At 42.7% G+C, this 24440-nt stretch overlaps 1 protein-coding gene across 4 annotated transcripts in view; it reads right to left on the bottom strand.

Annotated features, from left to right (window-relative positions):
- Window positions 1-473: 473 nt before the first annotated feature.
- Window positions 474-24440, bottom strand: part of BIN3 (bridging integrator 3) — a 95228-nt gene continuing 71261 nt past the window's right edge. For 2 of the 4 annotated variants that reach the window (XM_056571041.1, XM_056571042.1), the window contains 2 exons: window positions 20887-21021; window positions 17805-20773 (listed from right to left, as the gene is read on the bottom strand). In XM_056571041.1, coding sequence (XP_056427016.1) covers window positions 20627-20773; window positions 20887-21021 — 282 coding nt within the window. In that variant the 3' untranslated portion in view covers window positions 17805-20626. Of the gene's footprint in view, window positions 669-13112; window positions 13239-17804; window positions 20774-20886; window positions 21022-24440 lie in introns of those variants that run through there. The other 2 variants (XR_008892224.1, XR_008892223.1) reach the window with 2 other exon arrangements.

Below are 24440 nucleotides of genomic sequence, written 5' to 3'. Positions count from 1 at the left end.
GTCACAGGGGGCCCTATTATTATATAAGGTCACAGAGGACACTATCACTATATGTAAGGCATGGGGACAGTATTGCTATATGGGAGGCACTGGGCACTTTTGATGTATGGCGGCACAAGGGGGGGGGGGTTAATCATGCCTTGGGGGGGGGGGGGGGGGGGTCGTGTCTCAGATGTTCTTAGATCCTAGCAATGCCCCTGCTCAACTAAGTCATGGTCATATTGGCACAGATGTGTAAAGTGAAGGGGCAAGGAGGCTCAAAGTTACCCAAAGTATTTTTCTCTCTTACTGCCCTGGTATTTACAACCATGTATTCTTCTCTGTATCTACATTGAACCCACAGCTTTTCTAACACCAAGAGATCACCTCAGGTTGTTGAGATAAACTGCACCTACAAGAAAAAGAATGTGACTGTTTCACAATAACTACATGTGTCTTTATTATTATTATTTCCTATGGGAGGGGGAAAAAAAGAGAAACAATAGAAGAAAAATACAAAAACTCTCTCACGTGTGAATTGCATCATACAAAATGCTGTTCTTGCCAGATTCTGCTGTTTATCTTAACGTTATGAAATATAATGTGGACACACGGTCAGGTGACTGAGTAAGATGAATTCCAAGCGTGCCACTCCTTATCCGCATCTCCTTATCCGCATCTCCGTATGGCTGGAATCACACACAGGAATGGATCAAAGAAGATGGAAAAGTAGAAAGATATGAGAGGGGAACTACATCCGCTGGAATGTTGCAATTGGTTCATTTTAATTGTTTTTACAGCAGTCTTAGTGGTTACTGTCACTTTAAGTGGCACAAAGGGTAATGGTTAAAGTCTAACACAGAGGTACATAGCTTTATGGTTTCTTCCACACAGTAGAAAGAACAGCAGAACAGTTGCAGCAAAAAAAAAAAACAGTTTTATGACCGCCATACACCTACAATACAATCATGGCCGAAAATGTTGGCACCCCTGACATTTTTCAAGAAAATGAAGTATTTCTCACAGAGTAGGATTGCAGTAACACATGTTTTGCTATACACATGTTTATCCCCTTTGTGTATTGAAACTAAACCAAAAAAGGGAGGAAAAAAGCAAATTGGACATAATGTCACCAAACTCCAAAAATGGTCTGGACAAAATTATTGGCACCCTTAACTTAATATTTGGTTGCACACTCTTTGTAAAAAATGACTGAAATCAGTTGCTTCCTATAACCATCAATAAGCTTCTTACACCTCTCAGCCGGAATGTTGGACCACTCTTCCTTTGCAAACTGCTCCCGGTCTCTCTTATTGGAAGGCGCCTTTTCCCAACAGCAATTTTAAGGTCTCTCCACAGGTGTTCAATGGGATTTAGATCTGGACTCATTGCTGGCACCTTCAGAACTCTCCAGCACTTTGTTGCCATCCATTTCTGGGGGCTTTCTGACGTATGTTTGGGGTCATTGTCCTGCTGGAAAACCCAAGATCTCGGACGCAAACCCAGCTTTCTGACACTGGGCTTTACAGTGTGACCCAAAATCCATTGGTAATCCTCAGATTTCATGATGCCTTGTACACATTCAAGGCACCCAGTGCCAGAGGCAGCAAAACAACCACAAAACATCATTGACCCTCCACCATATTTCACTGTAGGTACTGTGTTCTTTTCTTTGTAGGCCTCATTCCGTTTTCGGTAAACAGTAGAATGATTTGCTTTACCAAAAAGCTCTATCTTGGTCTCATCTGTTCACAAGATGTTTTCCCAGAAGGATTTTGACTTATTCAAGTTCATTTTTGCAAAATGTAGTCTTGCTTTATGTCTCTGTCAGCAGTGGGGTCCTCCTGGGTCTCCTGCCATAGCGTTTCATTTCCTTTAAATGTCGACGGATAGTTGGCGCTGACACTGATGCTCCCGGAGCCTGCAGGACAGCTTGTATATCTTTGGAACTTGTTTGGGGCTGCTTATCCACCATCCGGACTATACTGCGTTTACACCTTTTCAATTTTTCTCTTCCGTCCACGCCCAGGGAGATTACCTACAGTGCCATGGGTTGCAAACTTCTTGATAATGTTGCGCACTGTGGACAAAGGCAAATCTAGATCTCTGGAGATGGACTTGTAACCTTGAGATTGTTGATATTTTTCCCCGATTTTGGTTCTCAAGTCCTCAGACAGTTCTCTTCTCCTCTTTCTGTTGTCCATGCTTAGTGTGGCACACACAGACACACAATGCAAATACTAAATTAACTTCTCTCCTTTTTATCTGCTTTCAGGTGTGATTTTTATATTGCCCACACTTGTTACTTGCCCCAAGTGAGTTTAAAGGAGCATCACATGCTTGAAACAATCTTATTTTTCCACAATTTTGAAAGGGTGCCAATAATTTTGTCCAGCCCATTTTTGGAGTTTGGTTCAATTTGCTTTTTTTCCTCCTTTTTTGGTTTTGTTCCAATACACACAAAGGGAATAAACATGTATATAGCAAAACGTGTTACTGCAATCATTTCCTGTGAGAAATACTTCCTTTTCTGGAAAAATTTCAGGGGTGCCAACATTTACGGCCATGACTGTAGCTGTTGGCCAAATGATCGAATCGACCAATACACATGAATGTTCCCTTCTGGAAATAGAAGGGATAAGCCGCTGTCAGACAGCTTTGGCTGCGGCTTATCTCTCTAAGAACAAAAGGGTCAGGCAGTTGAAATCCAACATGGCTGATCCTTCTCTTCTCAGACCTCATCTATTTAGGAAGAGTGGGAAGGCCCCATTTTTAAAATTCAGTGAGGCCTCTAGAACTGGACAGAGAATTCCAGATGTGGTCTCTGAGTTCTTCAATACAGCAGGATCAGTCTCCCTCTTACTACTGATTATACTTCTCGCTATACAGCCAAGCATTCAACTTACTTTTGGAACTCTGGGGTGGACGCCATTTGGACCCAATGCCTTATTAAGCTTAACGGAGTAAGTTTCCGTAAAACATCGTTCTCTGAAAACAGTAACTATCCATATGGACAGCGGATGCCTTGTCCCCATCAACATGGGTATTTTTGTAATTCCACAGCAGGTCTTATATTTCACGTACTGACCAGAAGAACCAAAAACACTAGCTTTTATAGACCCCAACCCTCCCCTGTCAGGTGATGAGGGGCAGTGCTTCTAGTCCTGCAAAGTCCACTGATAAGTGAGACATAAGGAATCTGTGATTCAAGCTTTTCATGTATCTGAGGAGAACCACAATGCTGGGCTTATGTGAGCTTTTGGTGGTCATGCCCCCTCTACCCTGATCTATGGGGACAGAGAGTGCAGGGAGCCGAGATTACTACATGGATGTGAACACTGTTTCGATATTCTGTCCCTACATACAGAGGCAGCTGCAGTTCCTAAGTCCAGTACTAGGTCCAGTGTTAACAATGTGCCCCTACAGCTACATTCACATCACGTTTGGGGCATGCGGCAGTTCACTGGAGAATCTGAGAACTGGCTGCTGTACCCCTGCCAGACCAGTGCCGTACCCCCGCCAGACCAGTGCCGTACCCCCGCCAGACCAGTGCCGTACCCCCGCCAGATCAGTGCTGTACGCCATTTATTCCAATGAGCTGGACCAAGTCAGCCAGTGACTCCGGTCGGGTCCTTTTTGAACCATATCTGTTTTTGTTGCTGAACTGAAAACCGCTGTCTGCTGGAGTTTCAGATTTAAACAACAACAAAAACGTGGTCTCAAATGGCTGGAGGTGCTCAACCCCAAATGTGGTTGTGCATATATACTGGGGGAGCAGATCCTGCCCTTGTGGTCTGTTGCTAGGGACGAACCCCAGCATAAAAATGCATACAATGGAGGATGCCTGCAGCGGACTACAAGTGCCACAATAGAATCCTACACCAGATAAACAGTGTTGATGTGTAACAATTAGAATAATTCAATACAGGAATATGGGTGCACTACTGTGGTAGATGTATACAATGACATTGGCTATCCCTCAACACTGATGTTGAGCCAGTATATCCTTATATGAAGGACATACCAGAGCCCGCACACCAATGCCAAGGTTTATCAAGTGGCACAGGACCTAACACTAACCTACCTGTGCGTGATAAGCAAAAACCAGGGGCCAGTGGGCAATTACAGCAGCATTAGGCCGACTCACAGCCTCCTCCCAGTTGCCTCCAGTTTAGCAACAAGAATGTATAGGGTCCATAAATTACCCCACCCGAGTGAGTTAGCAGATTTATAATAGAGCTAGAGAGGCGCAAGGGGTCTTTGCTATTCTGTAGAGTCTAAAAAATGATAGAGAAACCGGAAGGTGAGCGAGTCTGGGGCCTCTGAATCGGGCCTGTCCATTGCCTACATGTCAAAAGTTTATTTATTATTTTTTTTTTATGAAAGGTACATGTTAAGTCTATGGGGCCATCCTGAGAAGGACAGCTTAATACATTATATGCAATTTCCTAAAACCGCAGTCTTATGCTGATGCCCTGGGATTTAGTTTACTCCCTATAGATAACCCCGAATGCTACATACAATGGGCCGTATTCCGTTTATGGCCTGATCAGAAGCTACTGTGATTTTCCCAAATCCCCCCTTTGTTATAGATAAAGAAACCACCGGCAAGTTGTACATCAGAAAATGTAATTCTAACTATTGAGTACAACAATACGTGAACAACTGCGCCATCTAGTGTCCGAATGAACTATCCACATATTCGTTTTTTTATTTCTGACCATTTTATTCCCATAGAGGTACATACCTCGTACAGTGAGAATTTAAGATATTTTTAAAAGTCTCCCATTTAGTGTCAGTATTCTTGTACTTGAGGACATTATCCCAATTCATATTGTTAAGGGCTTTTCTGAGTTGGTCAAACTTTGCCTTCCTAAAGTTCATTGTATATTGTACCTGGGGGTGGAGCGGGTTAGAATAGTTAATAGTGATCGGCTTCATAGGAAGAAAAAACATACATCATTGAATTGCATGTTGTTTAATGCCAGAAGTCTGACCGATAAAACAGAGGAACTGGAGTGGTTGATGTCTGAGGAGGATTATGACATAGTGGGTATAACAGAGACTTGGTTGGACGATAGCTGTGACTGGGCGGTCAACATACAGGGTTATAGTCTATTCAGGAAGGATCGGACAAAACGGAAAGGGGGAGGAGTTTGTCTTTATGTAAAGTCCAGTCTGAAGGCCGCACTGCGGGAGGATATATGGGAGGGAAATGATAATGTAGAGTCATTATGGGTAGAAATATATGGAGATAAAAAAATAAAAAATTCTGATAGGGGTTTGCTATAAGCCACCAAACATAATGGAAGAGGAAGAAGATCAATTACTGAGGCAAATAAACAAGGCAGCAAATCAGAATGATGTGATAATAATGAGGGACTTTAACTATCCTGATATAAACTGGGAGACTGAGACCTGTGAATCTCATAAAGGAAACAGGTTTCTGACTATAGCTAAAGACAATTATCTGTCCCAAATGGTACAGGGCCCGACCAGAGGGGGCGCCCTACTGGACTTAATATTATCCAACAGACCTGACAGAGTAACTAATGTGCAAGAAGAAGGACACCTAGGAAATAGTGACCATAATATAATCCATTATAACTTGTTCTTCAATAAGGGAATCTCTCAAGGGGCCACAAAAACAATGAACTTTAGGAAGTTTGACCAACTCAGAGAAGCCCTTAACAATATAAAATGGCATATTGTCCTCAAAAACAAGAATACTGACACTAAATGGGAGACTTTTAAAAATATCTTAAATTCTCACTGTAAGATACTTTATGGTAATAAAAGGGTCAGAAATAAAAGAAAACCAATATGGATGAATAAAAATGTTAAGGGGGCAATAAATGACAAAAATAAAGCATTTAAACTACTAAAACAGAACGACAGTGAAGAAGCATTAAAAGCTATAGAGAAAAATGTTAAATATGTAAAAAACAGATACCATCCCAAAAAAAGAGAGACAGAAAGACTCATTGCCAAAGAGAGTAAAACTAACCCCAAAATGTTCTTTAACTATATAAATAGGAAAACGGTTAAAAATGAAAGTGTTGGCCCCTTTAAAAAACGATAAAGAAGAAATTATAAACGGAGATCAGAAAAAAGCAAATATATGAAAAATTCTTCGCCACTGTATTCACCAAGGAAAATGAAATGCCAGGTGAAATACAGTGTGATAAGGTAAACTCCCAGTACAGGTCACCTGTCTAACCCAGGAAGAAGTACAGTGCCGCCTACAAAAAAAATCAAAATAGACAAATCACCAGGTCCAGATGGCAATCACCCCCGTGTTCTAAAGGAATTAAATAATATAATAGACAGACCCCTATTTTTAATATTCAGGGCCTCTATAGTGAAAGGGACTGTTCCCCAGGACTGGAGCATTGCAAATGTGGTGCCAATATTTAAAAAGGGGTCAAAAGGTGACCCTGGGAATTATAGACCTGTTAGTTTAACCTCCGTTGTATGTAAATTGTTTGAGGGTTTTCTAAGGGATGAAATTCTGGAGTATTTTGATGAAAATAAATGTATGACTCAATATCAGCATGGCTTTATGAGGGATCGGTCCTGTCAAACTAACCTGATCAGCTTTTATGAGGAGGTGAGCTCCAGACTGGACCAGGGGCAAACGCTGGATGTCGTATACCTGGATTTTTCCAAAGCATTTGATACAGTGCCACATAAAAGGTTGGTGCATAAAATGAGAAGGATTGGGCTGGAAGAGAATGTGTGTAAGTGGGTAAGTAACTGGCTCAGTGATAGGAAACAGAGGGTGGTTATTAATGGTACTTATTCTGATTGGGTGACTGTTACTAGTGGGGACCACAGGGGTCAGTCTTGGGTCCTGTTCTATTTAATATATTCATTAATGACCTTGTAGAGGGGTTGAATAGTAAAGTAGCAATCTTTGCAGATGAGACTAAACTCTGTAAAGCAGTAAACACAATAGAGGACAGTGCACTGTTACAAATGGATCTGGATTGGTTTGTGGTTTGGGCTGGGAAGTGGCAAATGAGGTTCAACACTGATAAATGTAAGGTAATGCACATGGGGAAGAAAAATCCGGGCTGGGATTATGTTAATGGGTGAGCACTTGGGACGACTGACGTGGTAAAGGACTTAGGAGTCTTAGTTAACAGTAAATTTAGCTGTAGTGACCAGCGTAGGGCAGCTGCTGCCAAGGCAAATAAAATCATGGGGTGAATCAATAGGGGCATAGATGCCCACGACAAGGAAATAATTCTACCGCTGTACAAATCACTAGTCAGACCACACATAGAATACTGTGTACAGTATTGGGCACCAGTGTACAAGAAAGATATAGTGGAGCTGGAGAGGGTTCAGACACGGGCAACCAGAGTAATACGGGGAATGGGAGGACTACAATACCCAGAAAGATTGTCAGAATTAGGATTATTTAGTTTAGAAAAAAGAAGGCTTAGGGGAGATCTAATATCTATGTATAAATATATCAGGGGACAGTACAGAGATCTCTCCTATGATCTATTTATACCCAGGACTGTATCTATAACAAGGGGGCATCCTCTACGTCTAGAGGAAAGAAGGTTTCTACACCAGCACAGACCGGGGTTCTTTACTGTAAGAGCAGTGAGACTGTGGAATTCTCTGCCAGAGGAGGTGGTCATGGTGAACTCGGTAAAATAATTTAAAAGGGGTCTGGATGCATTTTTGGAGAATAACAACATCGCTGGTTATGGATTTTAGATTTATAGGGACAGAACGTTGATCCAGGGATTTATTCTGATGCCATATTTGGAGTCGGGAAGGAATTTTTACCTCTAGTATGAGGTTTTTTTTGCCTTCCTCTGGATCAACTGAGTAGGGACTCATTAGGGTTATAGGTTGAACTTGATGGACTCTGGTCTTTTTTTAACCTTATGAACTATGTAACTATCCTTCATATACGATAGAGATAGGCATAAGGCTATCCTTCATATAAGATAGAGATAGGTATAAGGTTATCCTCCATATAAGATAGAGATAGATATAAGGCTATCCTTCATATAAGATAGAGATGGGTATAAGGCTATCCTTCATATAAGATAGAGATAGGTATAAGGCTATCCTTCATATAAGATAGAGATAGGTATAAGGCTATCCTTCATATAAGATAGGGATAGGTATAAGGTTATCCTCCATATAAGATAGAGATAGATATAAGGCTATCCTTCATATAAGATAGAGATGGGTATAAGGCTATACTTCATATAAGATAGAGATAGGTATAAGGCTATCCTTCATATAAGATATAGATGGGTATAAGGCTATCCTTCATATAAGATAGAGATATGTATAAGGATATCCTTCATATAAGATAGAGATAGGTATAAGGCTATTCTTCATATAAGATAGAGATAGGTATAAGGCTATCCTTCATATAAGATAGGGCCAGGGACAATTCAGAATTTTGGGCAGACTAGATGGGCCAAATGCTTCTTATTTGCCATCACCTTCTATGTCTATGTCTCAGCTCCATCCTCTATAGAGGACATCATTACTGCAGACATCAACATAACCTGTCCAGCAACAAAGTTTGGCCTCAAGATGTAGGTAAAAATGTACAAAACGGAAGTATCTGTTCTATTCTCTGCACCAGACTAATGTTTCCCAACCAGGGCGCCTTGAGCTGTTGTAAAACTACAACTCCCAGCATGCCCTGTGGCTGTCCAGACATGCTGGGAGTTGTAGTTTTTCAACAGTTCAAGGCGCCCAAGTTGAGAAACACTGCGCCAGACACTTATGGGTCATTTCTTTTAACATTGTCCAAAAAAAGAGTGCATCTCCCCTTCTTTGTTATGTAATATCAGACATGTCATAAACAGGCGGAGCGCCGGTATACAGGAAATCCATTCTATCCACATTTACTATGCATTTCTATAGGGAAAAGAAAGAGCATTTGTACATTGGCGAGATGCAAATAAGAGAAGTAGACATCTAAGAGACGAAGGCGTAAGCTGCATTTGCACATAGAGAACATCAGTCATCCCAGATTGAATCGGGTTAGATCATATGGATATAGTAATATCTCTGTAGGGTTAGGAAGTCAGGTTATTATTCAATACAGCAGCGCAAGTCTTATAAATCCAAAAAGGAAAATGACTGGAGTACAAGGGGAGCTTCTAAGTCACCCCAACATATAACTTCAAACTTCTCAGCTTTCTGATAGATTTTACATAACTTTTATGTATGTTGATTATAGTCTGAGGATTCCTATAGGTCAGTGGCCTTCAACCTGTGGACCTCCAGATGTTTCAAAACTACAACTCCCAGCATGCCCGGACAGCCGATGGCTGTCCGGGCATGCTGGGAGTTGTAGTTTTGCAACATCTGGAGGTCCACAGGTTGAAGACCACTGCTATAGGTGGCCATAATGGTGTTGGGTTTGGTAGATAAAAAGTAAATGCTCTTTGACTGGGTCACCAGTACAATCACACTGCAGGCTCCAGCGGCTGCTGCCATCATGTGTCCGTCCTTTCCACCTTGGTACCTTCCTTCATCACCTTGATATCCTGATCGTACCTCTCTCCTTGTTCCACAATAAAATCACCATGATAACCTGTAAATATATGTATGTGGCTATGGAGAAAGCGCCTTTTTTTTTCCGTACACAGATTTGGACATTTCCAAGCATGTTTTTCCCTAATTCTTCACAAATGTCCTTTTTTTTGGTAAGGATCCTTAACGCAGTGTCTATCTGACATACCGTATATACTCGAGTATAAGCCGACCCAAATATAAACCGAGGCCCCTAATTTCACCCCAAAAACCCAGGAAAAGTTATTGATTCGACTATAAGCCTAGGGTGGGAAATACATCATCCCCCCTGTCATCATCCAGACCCCCATCATCATCCCCCTGTCATCATTCCCCCGTCATCATCCAGACCCCTGCCATTAACACCTCCGTCATCATCCCCCCCAGTCATCATCCAGACCCCTGGCATTAACACCTCCGTCATCATCCCCCCCAGTCATCATCCAGACCCCTGTCATCATCCCCCCGTCAACATCCAGACCATTGTCATCATTTCCACCCCTTCATCATCACCGCCTGTCAATCCTCAGTGGTTTTCAACCTGCGGACCTCCAGATGTTGGAAAACTACAACTCCCAGCATGCCCAGACAGCCATCGGCTGTCTGGGTATGCTGGAAGTTGTAGTTTTGAAACATCTGGAGGTCCGCAGGTTGAAGACAACTGCGGCCTTCGTCATCTTCCAGACTCCCCTTTCGTTTTCTACTCACCTCCCCTCGGTGGGAAGGAAGGGTGAGCTGGTCCGGGCCATCTGTGCTGCAGGGACCGTCCGGTGGGGAGGACAAAGGCCGATGGCTGTCCGGGCATGCTGGGAGTTGTAGTTTTGCAACATCTGGAGGTCCGCAGGTTGAAGACCACTGAGAAGGGATTGACAGGAGGAGAGTTCACTCGAGTATAAGCCGAGGGGGGGCATTTTAAGCACGCAAAATCGTGCTGAAAAACTCTGCTTATACTCGAGTATATACGGTAGACATCAGGGAAAGTGCCCAATATGTGTCTGATGTATAGTTATGATGGAATCCGTCATTTATAGCAGGGATGTCTGTGCTATGCATCCTGCAGACTTTGCCTGATTGTGCTATTCAATTTAGCAGACCCTGGCGCATATGTCCGAGGACAAAATTACACACTTTTGGCCTTCGTTTTGGTTTATGGATTCATTAACTGCATGTGCCGAGACCTTCCCAGCATTTAGGTCAAATGAAATTGGCAGTACACAGTTGGAGGTAGTGAAAAATTGGAGAAGTGGGGGGTTTGGGTCTGGCTTGCATCCGAAATTCCCAAGGTAATAATCGTGCGATGATGCAGGCACATGATCACAGTAATTATAAGTGGATAATATTATGATTCAATTGTTTTTGCGATAATCCATGCGGCCCTATGATACACTGCAATATTCTGCATTGGGTAGGGTCACACATAGCGTATACACAGCATATTCTCCTATAAATAGATACACAGGGCTACATGGTGGGAGCCCACTGTGCGCAGTAAGGTTAGGAGGCAGGCCCGCACGTCTATACATCTGTAGAGAGACCAAAAGGACGGCGCCTTGTGTGTTACCCCAATAATACAATGGAAAGGGGGAGGTGTGCACCCCCTAAAAAGAGGGAGGTGAAGGCTCTATAGAGTGGCCGCTCACCTTGAGCGTATAAAAAATATGCATATCACCTTGTATAGGGGTATAGAAGAGGTTGTGGATCCTGTGCAGCCCAAGAGGTCCAGGAACAGCTGACCGGTGTCCTGTGGATTACTGGAGTAAAGAAGACCTTGCCAGCAGGCGCTCAGGTATCCAGTAGAAGTATCACACTTGAGTCACGATAGTAGAGTATTCGGCAACTTTATTGATGTACAGCAATGACGCGTTTCGGGGTATAACCTACCTTTTCTTCAGATTGCCAAAGTACATCATGTAGATTATACCCCGAAACGCGTCATTGCTGTACATCAATAAAGTTGCCGAATACTCTACTATCGTGACTCAAGTGTGATACTTCTCCTGGATACCCAAGTGCCTGCTGGCAAGGTCTTCTTTACTCCACTTCATATTCCAGTCTGTTACATCGGCGCACTGGACCTGTCTTCAAAGTTTACTACACACAGGGCTGTCGCAGGTAGGAGAATGTGCTGCATATACGCAATGTGTTACTCTACCCTTACAGTGTATTAGGCCCACCAGTAGTATGAAGATGGCAGATCTGGGTTCTTCATCAGGCCATGGAAACTCATCAGCAACCTTAAATCATGTATCTGATACATTGATGGGGTGAGGGGCTCTCTACTGACTGCAGCCTCTAAGGCTAGCCTAAGACTGAGTGATTTCTGATGCAGTAGAATTCCATTGCTGTCATTTGAACTCTGCTGCACAGTGCGCACACTACGGAATTTCATCATTGGAGCTTCAGTTGCTGAAATTCTGCAGCCGAAAGAATGATCTTGCTCTATCTTTTTGGCGAAATCTGCACAGAATACATTGCCTATCTCAACCCAGCCTAAGGGCTCATTCACACGGGCGGATCCACATCATATTTTACACTGCGGATCCGTCGACGATGGACCCCTATAGTGTGACTCGGATGTGCCTGCTCAGAGCGGCAATCCACCGTTACAAGCGGACACACTGCGCATGCGCAGTATACTCACACACATCGCAGCTGCTCCCGGCCTAGCTCAGAGAGCATGGTGAGCAGCCGTGATTTGTGCGAGTACACTGGGCATGCGTGCGGTGACTTGCACATCACAAAAGTGTGTCTGCTCATAGCGGCGGATTGCCGCTGCGATCAGGCACGTCTGAGTCAAACTGTAGGGGTACAGTATCTTTGGCGGATCCCCAGCGTAAAATACGCAGTGGATCCGCCTGTGTGAACGAGCCCTAAGGGGGTAAATGGCAAAAGACAGAGATTCCTTCAATTTTGGTCATTACAACAGGAGCTCAGCTGCCACTATATAGCTGAACACCTAGTATTCCTGGCACAGGACACCCACCCTTACCAGTCTTAATCTGGGGTTATTCCAAGATGGAAACTTCTAGCTAATCGATGAGGATCCAACTGCTGGGACCCCCACTTATCACAAAACTGGGATTTTTTGTTCTCTAGGAGCACATGCTCAGCCACTGCTCCATTGACTCTCTATTGGAAAACCGGAGATACATTTTAATTTTTGGATAACTCCATTAAGGTCTGGTGTAAAAAGGTGTATAGTCGGATGCTATAAACAAAGTATGTACTTAAAGGGGTACTCCGGTTGAAAACTCTTAGGAAATTAGTTTTATTTGTTTTGGAAAACAGTGCTCTCTGCTGACATCTCTGTCCATTATAGGAACTGTCCAGAGTAGGAGAAAATCCTCAGAGCAAACATATGCTGCTCTGGACAGTTCCTAAAATGGACAGAGATGTCAGCAGAGAGCACTGTGCTCGTGATGTCGGCAGAGAGCTCTGTGTTCCAAAAAAAAAAAAATAATCCTCTGTAGTATTCAGCAGCTAATAAGTACTAATAATAAGTAAGGATTAAGATTTTTTTAATAGAAGTAATTTACAAATCTGTTTAACTTTCTGGCACCAGTTGATTTAAAAAAAGAAGAATTTTTTTTTTTTTTCCCACCAGAGTACCCCTTTAATAATAATAAAAAAAGAAATAATAATAATAATTCAGCCCACTTTTGTGGATGGTTTCTGTAGGCAGCAAGCAGGAACCTCTGTATCACGTGGTTGATGCAAGTGGATCAGCAATAGGGCGAGTAGATGACATAGGAGAAAGAAAAATTACAATACAAAGTTGATATTTTTATTAAAATAGAGACCTATGAAGCACAGGTACACAGTATTAAAAGACAACATTTCAGTATACAGGTTAATGACAGACTAAGGCAGTGTTTCCCAACCAGTGGGCCTCCAGCTGTTGTAAAACTGCAACTCCCAGCATGCCCGGACAGCCTTCGGCTGTCCGGGCATGCTGGGAGTTGTAGTTTTGCAACAGCTGGAGGGAAACTGGAATAAGGTAACCATAGAGAAAGAATGCTACAATCTCAAGTAATTGTATACGTGGAAGGAGTGAGGGACAAATATCAAGGGCACAGATCTCAGTCCAAAATAAATACAGGCAATATTATATGTATTTCCATAGAGCAGTGCCCTCCCACCCGTGCCTTTATAGCTGCTACAAAACTACAACTCACTTCACCTGTCACGGCATGATAAGAGTTGTAGTTTTGCAACAGCTGGAGGACAACAGATTGGGGCGCACTGCCTTATAATACAATCAAGAAATGTCTGCACAAATAGACCCCATCTGTTAGCAGCTTCTGAACTCTGTGCATGTATAAATGAATGACCAAATCCCAGATGGGGACAGGGCAGAGATTAGGGGGGGGGGGGAATTGTTTTTATTTTTTGCACGTATGGGCTGTGTATAGAACTGCAGATCCATCCTGTTCACTTGGAAGGGACTCACTTGTAATACCAGACATAGCCCATGGAGCTCCCGCCAGGAGCATTTGGGGGAAAAAATGGCTTGGGAGGGTTAAAGGGGTGTTCCAGGAAAAAACTTTATATTATATATATATATATAATCTCAACTGGCTCCAAAAAGTTAGACAGATTTGTAAATGACTTCTATGACTTCTAAAAAAAAAATCTTAATCCTTCCAGTAGTTATCAGCTGCTGAAGTTGAGTTGTTCTTTTCTGTCTGACAACAATGCTCTCTACTGACACCTCTGTCTGTCTCAGAAACTGTCCGAAGCATTAGAGGTTTGCTATAGGGATTTGCTGCTACTCTGGACAGTTCCTGAGACAGACAGAGGTGTCAGCAGAGAGCACTGTTGTCAGACAGAAAAGAAGAACTCAACTTCAGCAGCTGATAACTACTGGAAGGATTAAGATTTTTTAATAGAAGTAATTTACAAATCTGTTTAGCTTTTTGGAGTCAGTTGATTAAAAATAAATAGAAAAAAAAGTTTTCCCCTGGAATACCCCTTTAATGCAATTAAAAAGGAACAAAATACAAAAACAACCAATACAAGGCAGATCCTCTGATTACCCCTGGTGGTCTTTGGCTTTGGCCTTTGCAGTCAATCACTGGGCTAGGCGGTGTACAGCGCTAGACCACTAAAGCGTGAAGTGACTGGCTGTAGTGGTCAGGTACAGCGATCCCTCAACTTACAATGGCCTCAACATACAATAGTTTCAACCTACAATGGTCTTTTCTGGACCATTGTAAGTTGAAACCAGACTCAACATACAATGTACGGACAGTCCAGATCTGTGAAACGTGTCAATGGCTGGAAGAAATGACCAATCAGAATAGGCATTCACTGGTAAAACCCCTGTATTACTGAAGCGTATGCACTGACTGGTGTCTGGTAGCGCCCCCTACAGTACAGGGAGGTATTACATGTTCTTTACACTTTACCTGTACCAGGGTTACCTGCTCCTTTGGACACCAGGTGAGGGTGGCTCCATGTTACTTTTTTACGACACTGCGTGTACTGTACAGGACCCTGAAGAAGTTCCTGTCCTCTACATAGACCAGTGTTTCCCAAGCAGGGTGCCCCCAGCTGTTGCAAAACTACAACTCCCAGCATGCCCGGACAGCCGAAGGCTGTCCGGGCATGCTGGGAGTTGTAGTTTTGCAACAGCTGGGGGCTCCATGCTTGGGAAACACTTAGACAGAGATTTACAGCTCCCAGCAGATCTTTCTTACTTTTATATGTAAGGATTTTCTTTATCTCTATTAGTTATCTACTTATTTTTCTTTAATACTCACTTTTTCCTAATTTTTTGGGATGACATTTTGGTGCCTTTAGAACCAATTACCAGGTTTCCATAGAGTTCTGGTCTCAACATACAATGGTTTCAACATACAATGGTCGTCCTGGAACCAATTAATATTGTAACTTGAGGAAAGACCAGTAGGTATTATTAGAGTAATGGCGGTGGAGCGACAGGCCATCTTTCAAGTTTACAGGTGAAACTCGAAAAATTTGAATATCTTGCAAAAGTTCATTTATTTCAGTAATGCAACTTAAAAGGTGAAACTAATATATGAGAGACTCCCAACATGCAAAGCAAAATAGTTCAAGCCGTGATTTCCGCAGACGAGTTGCATTCCTGAAATAAATTAACTTTTGCACGATATTCTAAATTTTTTAGTTTCACCAGTAGGTTTTGTGATTTTATGCCATTTTTCCCTTTAGGCCCTAACTCACACAGTGGAATTTCCCAGCGGAATCGGAAGGAAAAATTCCACTAAGAAATTCCCTTCCAGCGGACTCCCATTGTATTCAAAATTTAATTCTTAAGCACTGGCACATGGCTGAATTTCTGCAGCAGAAACATCTGGTGTGGAAAATTTGATTCCAGCCTCTGCACAAAGAATTGACAGGTCCGTGGAATCTGCTCAGAAATGCGTTGCCATTTACAGAGACGGCATTTGTGAGCGGTCCTTGCACTGGCTCGGTCTGCCGGCACTTTGCTGCTTGTCAAGTGTCCGCACTAAAATTTTCACACTGATATTTTGCAGTGTAAATGGGGGCTTAGCCACTATTTTCACACCTTTGAAAAACCCTTTATTAAAAAAAAAAAAAAAAAAAAAAAAAAAAAAAGAATTTTCCCCATCTTGGTAAAACATTGCTTCCCAGCCCTCTCTGGTCTTTTGCAGTTGCCGGAAAAAGTTGGGAAGTCGAAAAAAGAACCTTAGACTGCTTTTCTACTCGGTTTGCATAACATCTATTGAAACGAATGGGAGTTTTGTAAAAGGTCATTGGGGGGAATTTATTAAAACCTGGGCAAAGGAAAAGTTGCCCATAGCAACCAATCAGATTTCTTCTTTCATTTTGCAGAGGCCTTGTTAAAAATGAAAGAAGCGATCTGATTGGTTGCTTTGGGCAACTCAGCAACTTTTCCTCTGGACAGGTTTTGATAAATCTCCCCCATTGACCTGTGAGCTATGCTGTTTAGTTTTGTGGACAGCATAGCTCCCATTCCTACCATTGACACAACTCTCATCAATGTTACTTGGAATTATAAAAATTGTGTAAGACAGCCGACCCGCCCGTTTTTGGCTTCCCAACCATCTCCAGAGGCTGCCCATGTTTTACTAAGATGGAAAAGAAAAAATGTAAAGGGCTTCTCCGGTGGAAAACAATTTTTTTTTTTAAATCAACTGGTACCAGAAAGTAAAACAGATTTGTAAATTACTTCTATTTTAAAAATCTTAATCCTTCCAGTACTAATCAGCTGCTGTTTGCTCCAGAGGAAGTTCTATTCTTTTTGAATTTCCTTTCTGTCTGACCACAGTGCTCTCTGCTGACACCTCTGTCCATGTCAGGAACTGTCCAGAGCAGGAGAAAATCCCCATAGCAAACCTATCCTGCTCTGGACAGTTCCTGACATGGACAGAGGTGTCAGCAGAGAGAGCACTGTGGACAGACAGAAAAGAATAATACAACTTTCTCTGTAGCATACAGCAGCTGATAATTACTGAAAGGATTAGGATTTTTAAATAGAAGTAATTTATATATCTATTCAACTTTCTGGCACCAGTGGATTTAAAAAAAAAATAAAAAAAATAAAGTTTTCCACTGGAGTACCCCTTTAAGTATATTTGACTTTGTCAAAGTTAGCTGACATGCAGTATCTTCCAGACAGATTGTCATCAAGCTTCCCCTATACCTCATTGTTAAACTAAAGAAAAAGATTAATTCACTGAGCAAGAAAACTGCCAACTGAGGTTACAGACGTGGCCTATACCCCAAACATCCTAATGAAATAGAATAAAGTGGTCATTCTTCACGGATGCAGTGAAGATACATATGAGAATACTGATCTTATCTCAGATACGCAAAAAGGGAGATGAATAGTTAGTAATATCTGATAATTAGAGCTAGTATATAGTCAAATAAATAATCTATGGCCTATATGAGTAGTATGATGTACGAAAAGGGATAATAAGAGAAGATGTTGTGTGCTCTGTAGGTAGGTGAAAGAATGGTGAAACAATACAAATATGAAATAAAAAGTAAGAAATCTATATAAATAGAAATAATAATCAAATATATTTTATGTGTCCAGTAGATTTAAAATATAATATATATATATATATATATATATTTTTTTTTTTTATAAAAGAGAACAACTAAGGTTTGTCACAGGGCCATTGTGTTTGTATATTTATATTAAGTGTAAAGGGTATTATGTAAATGATATTAGATATCTTAATTATAATCATTTTAACCCTTTACACTGAATATCTGTATGTATACACACACAATGGCCCTGTGGCAACCTTAGATATGTTCTTTTATAAATACATAATTAGAAATAATTATTTTTATAGTTATAAATTATTATTTTTATTTGTACTTTTTATTCTTATTTTTTTTTCACCATTCTTTCACCTACCTATAAACAGACATCTTCTCTTATTATTCCTTACAGCCCTGTACATTGTGACAACAGCTGTACCTGCAAACAACCATTTGTGTCAAATGACAAACTCTGCTCTGCTAGATCTACAAATGTGCAATGGGCTTTTGCTCATACGGTTAAAGGTAAATCACATAATATGGATGATGATAAACCCTGCCATGTCTTAGCTTAGATAACTGGCGAATGGACGGAGAGGGACAAATGACCATCTAGTTCTTTGGTAAGCAGGTGAGGTAGCATATAGGGATCATACTTATATTGTACACTCACAGAGCATACCACAACCTTAAAACCCAAATGATTTGGAGCATGGCCTGAAATTCCTTCAGCTTTATAATGTGTGTGAACTTCTGTTTGCAGCGACATACAAATACCGTATTTTTCGCCATATAAGACAGGAGGAAAATCTAGAAAAAAAAAAAAAGATTCTGGCCCAAATACAATGTAAAGTATAGGACAGTGATCTTCAACCTGCGGACCTCCAGATGTTGCAAAACTACAACTCCCAGCATGCCCGGAAAGCCGCTGGGAGTTGTAGTTTTGCAACATCTGGAGGTCCGCAGGTTGAAGACCACTGGTATAGGAGGTAATACTCACTTGTCCCCGCCGCTCCGGACCAGTCACCGCTCGTCACCGCTGCCCTGGATGTCGCCCTCAATCGATGTTGAAGCGTCCCCGGGGTGTCCCCATCGCTCCGGAACGTCTCTGCTGCCCGGTATCTTCGCTCTCCGTCGCCGCCATCACATCGCTATGCACGTTGCTCCTATAGGATGATAGGACGGCGTGCGCAGCAACGTGATGACGACGAAGGAGAGCACTGGCCATGCAGGGGATCCAGGCACGGAGCAGACACCGAGGAGGCAGGTAAGGTCCCTCCCTGTGTCCTGTAAGCTGTTCGGGACGCCACGATTTCACCGCGGCTGTCCCGAACAGCCCGACTGAGCAGCCGGGTTAGTGTCACTTTCATTCAGACGCGGCGGTCAGCTTTGATCGCTGCGTCTGAAGGGTTAATACAGGGCATCACCGTGATCGGTGATGTCCTGTAATAGCCGCTGGTCCTGGCCGTTGATGGCTGCAGGGACCGCCGCGATAGGACATTGTTTTAATGTGTATTTGCCAGATAAGACGCACCAACTTTTCCCCCCCAGTTTTGGAGAAGAAAAAGTGCATCTTATACGGCGGAAAAATACGGTACCTAATGGAGGAAAACCTGCATGCAAGTAAACTTCTTATTTCTATGTAACTTACAAGCCCTGCGATCACAAGTTAGCATACCCTCATATGTACAAAGAGGAACTGATCTGGAATGTGACCCTACTTGACAAAAATGGCTTCCAAAAGTGAGTTTTGCTACTAGTGTGTTCAATTTCACATGAGTGTCATGGCGTCACATTTTTGTGCACATATAATTTATACAGCTGCAAATCTTGTCTGCAGGTCTATTGACCCAAACTGACAGCATCATAGAGGACTATGTTTGGTTCAGTAGATCTGCGGTCAGGCTGAAATACATATACAAAAATGCAACCTTTAAAAGGAGTACTGCAGCCTTAGACAACTTATCCCCTTAGTGTCCGACCACTGGGGCCCCCTGCAATCTCGCGTACGGGGACCCAGAACTGCCGCGGCTCTGCGCAGCTAATGCTTGGGTAGTCAACATCACCAAGAGGTCGACAGACACCCCCTACATTCAGCTCTATGGGAGAGACGAGGATGCACGAACACTGCATCTCCACCTCTCTCATAGAGATAAATGGAGGGGGGGGGGGGGTTGTTGGCTGCGGTTGACACTCCTCCTGCATGGGGAGAGCCGCTGAAGAGCCGGGGTCCCATACAGGAGATCACAGGGGAGTCCCAGCGTTCGGACTCTGCGATCAGACACTTGGGTGTGACTCAGCCTTGGGATAAATTTTATTAGCCTTGGGATAATTGGCCCAAAGCTGCAGTACTCCTTTAATAAGTTAGCATTTTTGTGTATGTATTACAGCCTGACCATGGTGCATGTGTGAAACTGGCATAATGGTTCTGTAAAATACAGATGTGTGTGACCAAGAGTATACAACAGTCAGCTGATATTAAGGTTAGCCAGAAGAGGGAGTATGCGTACCATAAAACAGGTGTCCTTTCCCAACCAGTCCTAATGTGATGAAGCAACCAAAGTGGCATGTGAGGAAGAACATGGCGTTTCAGACCACTATTGCAAGTATGACAACAAACAACAATCTACATGTAACATAAAAGTAACGTACAACTTACAGTAACCTTCCTAACCAAGCAATGCTATGAGAGATAACAGTCATACAGCAGGAGGGACCTACTGTATCATGTGCAGCAGGTAAAAAGAGATGACAAAAAATATATGAAAAATAATGGGGGATTTTTTTCTTCACAAAAGGCACTTAAAGATTTAGTTAAGCTCCTGGCCACAACCATACCGCCCTGGTTCTTCCTTTATGGCTTCTATCAGGTAAGTAATGGGTCCATGTGGGAAGCCATTAAAAACCAAACGTTGAGGGCAGCAGTGTATTACTCTCTGTATCAGTAGTTTGTGGATTATAAGGTTAGCGCAGGCGTGGATAATGGTCAGTTCTTTAGACATCACCTGATGTTACAACGTTGACTATAACCCTATCATTGTTCCTTCAGTAACGATCGTCGTCAGTCATCCGCTACGATGGACAAGGCCCGCAGTTCGGCTAGTTTTGCCTCGTTTTCCCTCTCTCTCTCGGCGTCTGACAGATGCACCTCATCCACCTGCTGCGCCAGCTCTCCAAATACCCGGGACATCTCCGTGTAGTAGACCACCTAGGGGAGGTAAGAGTAGCAGGATAAGGAGTCATATCTGAAAGTGTCCGAATGTGAACGGTAACCAAGACAAGGAGTAGATATGATCATGTGGAAAAGAGCTCCTCCTATACCTCTGCTCTGATCAATGACTGGAAGCTAGGCTTGAAGAAATCTATTCGACTGTTGTAAAACTTTGGCATCTCGTCCAACAGCTGGCGGTTCTTCGCCTCAAAATCTTCCCGGATGGGGCGCAACTCTTCCCTGGCCTGTGGATCGGGACATAGCATGTGAAATGTTAACATAACAGATGTAATTCTTGTGACTTATCACTAGATGGCAGTGTTATGCATCTTATGTTACAGGTCATAAAATCTGCAGCAGCTGACTGAACTTTTGCTTGCTATTCCCACATTTGCCCATGGTTTGTGTCTTGTATTGCCACTCCGCTCTACTGAAATGAAAAAGGCCGAGTTACCACCTGAAAACACACCCAACAGATAAAATAGCAAACCCAAAATCGCCTCTGTCAGCTAAAGGTCCAGTTTCTTCTTTGTATAGACTGAAAACAAACTTCCCCGTCTCAGCCAGTAAATAGGAACGTTCTTGCTTACGCAGAGAAAACCCATAATAACCCAGTAATGGTTTGCTAACATTTATCAGTGTGGGCAATGCCCTGTGAGCTAAACATAGAAAACAGCACAGATCTGTCTCTTGTCCTGCATTCTGGGCTGATGGCGTGCAATGACACATGGCAACAAACTCTCAGCTGGGTGAGCAGGACTAGGTCAGGGCACGTTCTCCGCCTTTGTCGGCATACAAGAATGCTTGGATTCACTGACAGCAAGCAGCTATCCTGAGAAATGTGAGGAACTGAATCACAAGGCATAGCTAGAACACATCCGTGCCGTGGTTTACGGTTGATACTATGCACCCCATGACAGATACCACTATATTGGGATTGTCAGGCTCTGCTGGGAGAAATAGCGTAATTGGGGGGGGGGGGGGGGGGGGGGGGGGGGGGGGACGGGACTCATAAAAGGGCTGAAAGAGGAGTTTGCCGCCTGTCTCTGCCCTCTATAAACCCTATTCAGTATTTACCTGGATTAAAGGGGTTATCCAGGAAAAAACTTTTTTTTATGTATATGTATGTATGTATATATATATATATATTAATATTATATATATATATAATATCTCAACTGGCTTCAGAATGTTAAACAGATTTGTAAATGACTTCTATTAAAAAAATCTTAATCCTTTCAGTACTTATGAGCTTCTGAAGTTAAGGTTGTTCTTTTCTGTCTAAGTGCTCTCTGAACTCGGGAATTGCACAGAGTAGAAGAGGTTTGCTATGGGGATTTGCTTCTAAACTGGGCGGTTCCCGAGACAGGTGTCATCAGAGAGGACTTAGACAGAAAAGAACAACTTTACCTTAAGAAGCTCATAAGTATTGAAAGGATTAAGATTTTTTTAATAGAAGTCATTTACAAATCTGTTTAACTTTCTGGAGCCCGTTGATATATATAAAAAAGTTTTTTCTGGATAACCCCTTTAAGCGGGATCAACTCTGGTCTAATGACTGGCATTTTTGGGGCTTATCCTTTCCTTGGGATTGTGCCCACTATTTAGCACTTTTTTCGTGGGACCCTGGGTTGAAATACAATCAGGGAAACATCTGCATAGAGCAGTGTTTCCCAACCAGGGTGCCTCCAGCTGTTGCAAAACTACAACTCCCAGCATGCCCGGACAGCCTTTGGCTGTCCGGGCATGCTGGGAGTTGTAGTGTTGCAACATCTGGAGGCACCCTGGTAGGGAAAGTGGTATGTATGTTCTCTTTGTGTGGGTTTCCTCCCACGCTCCAAAGACCTATTGATAACTTATTCTGGAATTTCAACCGTGAGCCCCAAAGGTGAGGAAAATCTGTGTACATCGCTGGCGAATATGTCAGCGCTATCTAAAATAAATAACTCGATCTAAAACAGAGCCCGTCCTGCTGACAGTTCCCCTTTAAGAGCTGAGAGATGTATACTTGTATTGTAATTGCTGCTTCACATCACGATTATGTACCCCACATCCCACTACTGAGCTGTAAATAATGTACCGATAAATATGAAAGTAAAGTAGGCTGCGAGGAAAAATGTTGATGCTACGGTACCACGCATATTACTACTGCTGCCCCCACTAAATACAATACAAATTACCCCCCCCCCCCCCCCCCCCCCCCCGCTCACGGGTACAGCCAGTCACCCCCGAGATGAGTCTTACAATAAGTGCCGGTATTTTGGACTTGTCATCTTTTCTTAGTTACATGTTAAAGGGGTTATCCAGGAAAAAATATGTTTTTATATATCAACTGGCTCCAGATCCAGAAAGTTAAACAGATTTGTAAATTACTTCTATTAAAAAATCTTAATCCTTTCAGTACTTATGAGCTTCTGAAGTTAAGGTTGTTCTTTTCTGTCTAAATCCTCTCTGATGACACCTGTCTCGGGAACCGCCCAGTTTAGAAGCAAATCCCCATAGCAAACCTCTTCTAAAGATGACTTTCTTTCTAGCAATCACAACCGCAAGAAGGTAAGCAAAATACAGGACGTGTCATCTTTCCTAATGCCAAAAGGGTGATAACTCACTGGTAATTGGGTTTCCAGGAACCCACGACAGCACTCCGCTATAAAAGGAGAGAAGACCGGAAAATAGTAAAATTCTAGCTTATACCTGGACATCTATTTCCTTGGATTACTTGCAAAGAACGGAGGTGTGGCGCCACCTATTTCTTTTCATATTCTCCGGTCTCCCTGTCCTGTGGTGGGATGTGATCTCCAGTAATGCTGTCGTGGATTCCTAAAAACCCAACCCCCCCCACCAGAAAAAAATAAATAAAAAAAAACAGTGCCCCACCTGTCTTAAGGTTGTGTGTGGTATTATAACTCTGCTCCATTTACTTCAGTAGAACTGAGATGTAATACCACATACAAACTGAGGACAAGAGTGGAGCTATTTTCTGGAATAAAGCCGCTGTGTTTTTCCATTCCTTAAAAAAAATCTTTAAAAATGTATAGGTCATCGAGAGGCACCGGCTCTCCTTAAAGGGTTCTCCTCTTTGTCAATGGACCCTTCTAACAAGTAGGGATATTCCACAGTCCTAATGTCCAAGCAAACAGCTATGATCTGGGGGAAAACTTAAAGGAGTACTGTGGGGCAGTTTTAAATCACAGGGGTTTGACTGCTGGGACCCCCGCGATCTTCTGCATGGCCCCCAGGCTTTCCCCAGGAAGGGAGTGCATTCAGGTTCAGGTATCTCCGGCTCTCCTACAGAGATACATGAAGGGGGAGTGTCGGCTGCAGCTTAGTGCAGGGGTAGACACACTCCCTTCCTGGGAGGAACCAGGATGCCGTCCAGGAGAATGCTGGGGTTCCCAGCAGTCAGACCCCCACGATCTAAAGCTTATCCCCTAACCTTTGGAAAGGGGATAGGTTTTACTGCACCACAGTTCTCCTTTAGCGTAAGCATTACACAATGTCCATTTACGTTAATAGGTTGTCTGAGTAATGCAGGGCAGGACAGGCCCCTCAGAAAAAGAGACACTCTCTGTAACCATTCTCTACTTTGGACAAGAGATGAGATTTCCTCTATTTTACATAAGAATTTTCAATTAGAATATCAGAAAATGTATTTTCTAAACTA

The sequence above is a fragment of the Hyla sarda genome, chromosome 4 (assembly GCF_029499605.1).
Source record: "Hyla sarda isolate aHylSar1 chromosome 4, aHylSar1.hap1, whole genome shotgun sequence".
NCBI classification, from domain to species: Eukaryota; Metazoa; Chordata; class Amphibia; order Anura; family Hylidae; genus Hyla; species Hyla sarda.
This window is presented reverse-complemented; position numbering and strand designations above follow the sequence as displayed.